The following is a 6,000-nucleotide window of genomic DNA, read 5'->3' as shown; positions in this document are numbered from 1 at the left end:
CCCACCTAATCTCTCTATACGGCACCCCGCCTTTCGCCTGCGTTCCCCGCGAGATTTCACATCTCGCTTCCCCCCAGCTTAGAGTCGATCCGTCTGGGGCGCCATCTGGAGAAAGTGACGATCACCAATAAGGGGAAGCCGGGGCGTCGGGGCGACCAACTGGCCCCAGCTGCCATATTGGTCTTCGCCACTGGCCTCATGTAGGACCCTACCTACCAGCAGCGAACCTATTACTGTGTCAGCACGGGGAAATCAATGTTGCGGCCCCCGTTGGCGCCGGAAACCCTCATGAAATCTGGCGCCTCGCATCTTGACAGGCGACAGAGTTGTGTCTTGGCGCAAATCATGCTTTTCCTAGCGCGACCCCACAGCGCGGCCCGTGCCGATCACCAGCCTGAGTGTATCCACCTCTCCTTTGATGGCCCATCGCTGCGAATGGTTACTTCGCTGTGCTCGGCAATTGCCAACCAGTTAGACAATTCCCCGTGCCCTTCCATCTAGTTTTCTAGCTTCGCTTCGTGCATCGAGACACTATCCTCTCTCGTCTGATCAACGGTGTCTGTCCCAAGTCTCGTGCCGGCTGCATTGTGATGCGCCCATTTATGGTTGTGCTCCGGCCACTCCCGATGTACGAGGCAGGTAGATACCAGCAGACGGTCTGGTAACGCATGCGACCTCGGGCCACCGGGGCATAAAGGCAAACGCCGTGATCCTGAATCCGTGACAACTGTTCGAATGCGCCGATGGTCTTGAAAAGTGTTTTCTCCAGACTAGACCTAGTGTCGAGGTCTGTTCACATTGTTCTCTGAGGCTCAGGTATGAGCCATACTAGACCACGAGAGGGGTCCGGGGCCTCATCCGACATTGACGAATCTGAATCTACCTAATAAATACAGCTCTTTACATCTCTCTCTATTGGTACAGTAGGGTATCTCTCGTTTCTCATGTGACCTCTAAAGATGCTGTGCCGTGTGTCCCCGTACCATGTCCCTTCTATTTAAACCAAATGAACAAAACACCCTCAGAACGCCAAGCCCGCAGCCCTCTGGTGACCCTCATGTAGCTCATAACCCCAGTGTGAAAATACGTCGATTCCCAGTTGTGGAATGGGTGGTCGCAGTCTCATTTGTAATTGATAAAATATCCTTGCCTTCTTCCAGGCCACGTGCCGCCCTTCGCTTGCACAGCGGGCACGTGTGCTGGCCTTTTTCTCAGAACGCCCAATCACTCATCTTCCCTGGATAGATATAAGCTTCCACAGGTATCCAAAGTCCTTATAGGCCCGCCCAGCTAATACAGCAATAAAAACACTACACACCAAGAGCAAGAAAGCCTGTTTAAGTGCGGACAGAGTGCTGGGCTGGGGCTTGGCTGGCGACGGCACATTCTCGCGGCCCTGGCGTTGTTCGCTTGCTGTATTTTCTAATATATTTTCCGACTCGAGCTTGAAGCTCTGGCTGAACTTCTCCAAGAGGTCGTCGCGCTCATCTCTCGGTGGCGCAGGCCGGAAAGTAGGCTCCGCAAATATCGTCGCTGGGCGAGCGTCTACTTGCGGCTGGCCGAACGTGCTCTCATTGGTGCCCTGGAACGCGATCGTGTTCTGCGAAAGTCGAGGGCTCCTTCTCAGAAGTGTCGTGTTCGGTTGGCTGAGAAAGCGCTGCGCAGGGGTCTTGGGCGCCGGTGGGACTCTGGCCCAGAATGCACCCGCTTTCTCGTGGGTAGGCGTCTCGCCGAACTTTCTGCTCTCGGACTGGCCTGGCTTATAGGTATTGAACGCTCGGTATTTGGACTGGGTAGGCGACCAATCCATGTTTGGGGAATAGTCGACCGACTCTTGATTCCATGCACGGGGCGTGTCGGAAAGGCTCAGGCTGGAGAGACCAACACCAGAGCTTTGAGGCCGCTGACTAGGTAGGTTCGCAAAAGGGTTGGGAGTCAAGGGACGTGAGGCGGGATCATACGAGCTCTTATATGAAATAGATGGCACGCGATCCAGCTCTTCGGTTCTAGAGAACTGCGACATAAGCGACTCAGACTGAGGCTGAGTGTTTTGGGTGGGCTCGTGAAGAATCTCGTCAAGAATGGTTGCCATGCTCTTCTCCTCGTTTTGTCGTGACTCGGTCTGCGCAACAGGTGGCAGAGGCGCTGGAGTCGCTCCGATGCTGTTGGCCTTGCTAGTCCACAAAGGGGTATGATCGACGCGAATTGACTTGCGGGCAGTGCCATACAAGTATAGCATGGACACGGCCATCGAGGCGTGCGCTGTTGCCCGGGCTGCCATTCGTGGTCCATGCAAGTCTGACAATTGTGAGACCAATAGAGTTGCGGCAAGCTTGAGCGCAAAGATCAAGGCTTGGTAGCGATAGTAGTTATCAAAGCCAACCAAGTGTTTAGTGTTGCTCTTGAAGGTATCAACCCATTTGGGATTCCACCAGATGCTCACGGCAGATGTCCAGAAGCTCCATTTCAGAAGTTGGTTTGTAGGAGGAAGGTAGCCGGCGAAGAGGGCAACAACCCTGGCGGAAAGCATCAACCATGACCTGTCGTTTGTTCGGTTGCTTTGAGCGGCGAGTCCTTGGCTGACGAGGCATACGTGCCACAGTAGCTGGAACACAAGCGAGGCAAACCACAGCCACTTGCCTACCGAATGACAGTAGTAGAGAGGCGATTTGGTGGTGATTACTCTGATCTTGGCGGTCCTATCAAGCATACGTCGCAGATGGTCCGTCTTCGCCGTGTACGCTGCCTTATCGAGTTGTTCGCGAACCTTGGGCTCGCACTGGGCGCAGCATTGGGGATACCGCGTCATGAGACCCTTGTAGAATTTGTAATATCCCTTCTCGCGAATGGCGTATTCAGGATCGTCAGGATCCTCGGGGAAGTACTGAGCCAAAGAGGATATGAATAGGTGTTGGTTCTGCAGACATTTGTCGCAAAAGACTCGGCTGGATGTCGGGGAGAGATCTCGACGGATCGCAAACTGGGCTGGCTCGGCCACGGAACTGGATTTCGAAGCAGGAACATCGGTGATATCACCTTTCTTGATTGCGATCTGTTAGTCGACATTCAAAGTATACCATGAAATGCGTGGGTCACGGCTCACTCACAGCGTCAAGATGGTTGGTCGCATTGCAGTTGTGGCACTCGAAGCGGCTCATGGAGCCATCGTACCGAGTCGAGGACTTGCGATTGCAATAAAAGCAAGTTAAGGGCTTGTTGAGCTTTCTGGACTGGGGTGCCATTATGAGGACCGGACCATCGCATTGAGCTAGAGCTGGAGAAACTCGAGCAGAGGGAGGGGGTTGCGGGCGGAGCGTCCCGCAATTTGTTTTGTATTTTCCAATCTTTGTTGGCGGGGAGAAACTCGAGGCTGGCATTTGAAATTCGACAACTCGGGGTCGCCTCATCAAGGTGCCCCAAACTTTTGGTTGCACAATGAGGTCAGCCCACGCGTTGTTAGCCTAGCGAGGGTTGCACAGGCCACCATCAACTGTGGAGCTTCAATTGCTGTGACAAGGGCCACTTGGAGGCAGTCGAGGACTGCGCACTGGAGTCACCAAGTCCAAAAGCACCAAAGTCGATGCCTCGACTTCACAATACTTTTCAACACAAGCGGAATCGAGGGGTCGAGGACAAAACTGAGGAGGCAACTTCTGCTTAAGGTCTGCATTATTCACACAAAGACGCTTTCAAGGCAGCTTGCTAAATTCGCAACAGATTGCCGCATTCCAGCACCACCTTAGGGAGCTCGTGCAGGACGGAATTTCTTTTTGATGTGTCTGTACGGGAGATAACTTCCGACATGGCACCCACAGTGCCACCTGTCGCTTCTATTAGCAGTGACAGTAAACCAGCCGTGGATCATGAGTTGCACTTGACCGATCTGCCCGACGCGGTGGCTCTCTATGGCCTCTTCCTTACAACGACACTATTTCTGATGCTCCTGGTTACCGGGCTATGCTTTATGGTTCTGGGCTGGGCCACTACTATCGGTGGGGTGATCTCGCTTGGCCTGTTGATTGTGGTAAGTCGACAGAATGGCCGGCAGTGCTTCACATCTCCAACCACTATTTCATATACTCACAGTCCATTAGACCCGGCATTTCTATATCACGAGGATGCGCAGTGTCGTGAACATAGGCGCAGAGACGACGTCAAAGCATGGACTGGACTTGTCACACTTGCCAGCTGTATCGTACTTATACGTCTTTGGGTCTGGCGGTCATACCACAGAAATGACGGCATTGATCAAGCTGAGCTTCAAGGCGAAAAGGAACCAACATCGCCGGTATATCATCACAGATGATGACCAACACTCTCAAAATCAAGAGATGGCTCTCGAACGCTTGTTACATCAGTCGTGCGCAGATGAGGCTACTGGAACATACGACACCATTATCGTTCCAAGGGCCCGGAAAGTCTACCAGTCCTATTCGTCGTCGGTGTACACCTCTCTAAGGTGTGCGCTTGACATCCTAGTCGCCCTCACCACAATACCTGCGCAGCGTGCTGGCACACCAAATGCCAGTGAGTTTAGACACCCTCATGTCGTCGTCACAAACGGGCCAGGAACGGGATTTATCGTGGGGCTCATGGCACACATGCTCAAAGTGCTCTATCTTGCCCCAGAGGACCGACTAAAAGTTGTCTTCGTTGAGACGTGGGCAAGAACACACAACCTAGGACTCACCGGTAAGCTGTTCTATTGGACTGGCATTCCTGATGTGTTTGTCGTCCAGTCCGAGAAGCTATCCAAGATTCTGGGCAAGCCTAATATCGGCAATGTAAATATGAGGCTCAAAGCCGATGGAATCACGAACTCAACAAACAGGCAGTAATCTTCTTGGACGCGAGGCCGTCCTTGGCTGCTTTTCAATTCTGAGTAGCAAATGGCATGTCCGCACCCGAAAGTTCTGTTATTTACAATAAACACCAACTTTGCGCATTGAACAATCCGTGCTCATGCAATACGCTCGGCTTCCTCTGTCTCTATGGCTTTGTCGTCGTTGCCAAAGTTGGCATAAGCCGACTCGCGCTCAGCCTGGAGCTTTTGAGCCTCGCCCTCAGCCCACTTCTTCCACTTCTCGTACACCGCATCCTCCAGCTCCATGCTGACTTCCGACCTGGACTTGCCGAAGTATGCGCCAACCATGCGCGCCTCTTCCTGGGCAATACGCCTCTCGATGTCTTGTTGCTGCCGTATGTCGTAGAACTCTTTGCGCGCTATGTCGTAAGCTTGCTCTTTTGTTACGCCCTGGCCGTTCTCCATCAGCCATAGCTGCCTCTGAACAACTCTGTAACGCCGTTAGCCTTGTCACTAATCGCAAATGTCTCTCTAGTCCTCCACTCACGATTCACCCGTGACTGGCACACCGGGCTGCTTTAAGCCCCTGCTCCAGTCCACGTATCTCCCATCCTTGCCGTCAAGCTCCACCACCACCCTGGGTCGTGCCAGCTCCCACGGATGGTCCTTAAAGAAGTTCCACCGAAGCTCGTCCTCTGGGTATGTGATCTGCTGGGGCTTGAAGATGTTCCGTGGGTGCCGCTGCCGTGGGTTTGGTTCGCGGTGCGGTATAGGTTTAGGACGCGTCAAGATCTCTGACGGTGGTATCCTCTCAATGACTTTGAGCCATACTGGGGGAACTGCATGGGGCGCGTCGCTGTTGCGCGGAATGGCCAGGTTGATCTTGGCTCTTTGGTAGACCCTCTGGGGCCGAAAGGACCGGCCCATGACGGGCGTGTGTGAGGGTGCAGGCTGGCTCGGGCGCTCAGCTTTCGTACGGAACGATCAATAAAAGCTTGGCGCCTTTGTTGGGATCCTGACCGTCAATTGGGAGTTTGTTGTCACTTTGAGATGCTTGCGCCGAGATCCTCGATGTCCAAAATTTATGATGCGGCTCGGTTCGTCTAAGCTTGATGCGAGTACCTGGCCAGGGGAGCTTATCGGCGCTATCAATCCCCACTGCAAAATACCTGGGCGCGCCATTGCAGAGCTTGCAT

General features: G+C 53.5%; 3 protein-coding genes across 3 annotated transcripts; 1 reads left to right on the top strand and 2 right to left on the bottom strand.

Annotated features, from left to right (window-relative positions):
- Positions 1-1,228: 1,228 nt before the first annotated feature.
- Positions 1,229-3,242, bottom strand: J7T55_006048 (uncharacterized protein; the record flags this gene model as incomplete). The annotated part of the gene is made up of 2 exons (XM_053140020.1): positions 1,229-3,052; positions 3,108-3,242. The coding sequence occupies 2 exons, from the start codon at positions 3,240-3,242 to the stop codon at positions 1,229-1,231; spliced, it is 1,959 nt and encodes a 652-aa protein (XP_053000816.1).
- A 560-nt stretch (positions 3,243-3,802) lies between these two features.
- J7T55_006047 (uncharacterized protein) lies at positions 3,803-4,838 on the top strand (the record flags this gene model as incomplete). Its single annotated transcript, XM_053140009.1, has 2 exons — positions 3,803-4,024; positions 4,095-4,838. 2 exons carry the CDS (start codon positions 3,803-3,805, stop codon positions 4,836-4,838), a joined length of 966 nt encoding a protein of 321 aa, XP_053000815.1.
- Positions 4,839-4,960: 122 nt separating this feature from the next.
- On the bottom strand, positions 4,961-5,731 carry J7T55_006046 (mitochondrial 37S ribosomal protein S25; the record flags this gene model as incomplete). Its single annotated transcript, XM_053139998.1, has 2 exons — positions 4,961-5,294; positions 5,352-5,731. The coding sequence occupies 2 exons, from the start codon at positions 5,729-5,731 to the stop codon at positions 4,961-4,963; spliced, it is 714 nt and encodes a 237-aa protein (XP_053000814.1).
- Between the last annotated feature and the right edge of the window lie 269 nt (positions 5,732-6,000).

This window comes from Diaporthe amygdali (assembly GCF_026229845.1).
Source record: "Diaporthe amygdali strain CAA958 chromosome Unknown NODE_1_length_4327563_cov_65_473760, whole genome shotgun sequence".
Classification (NCBI taxonomy): Eukaryota; Fungi; Ascomycota; class Sordariomycetes; order Diaporthales; family Diaporthaceae; genus Diaporthe; species Diaporthe amygdali.
Note: the sequence above shows the minus strand (reverse complement) of the source record. Positions and strands in the feature narration are given on the sequence as shown.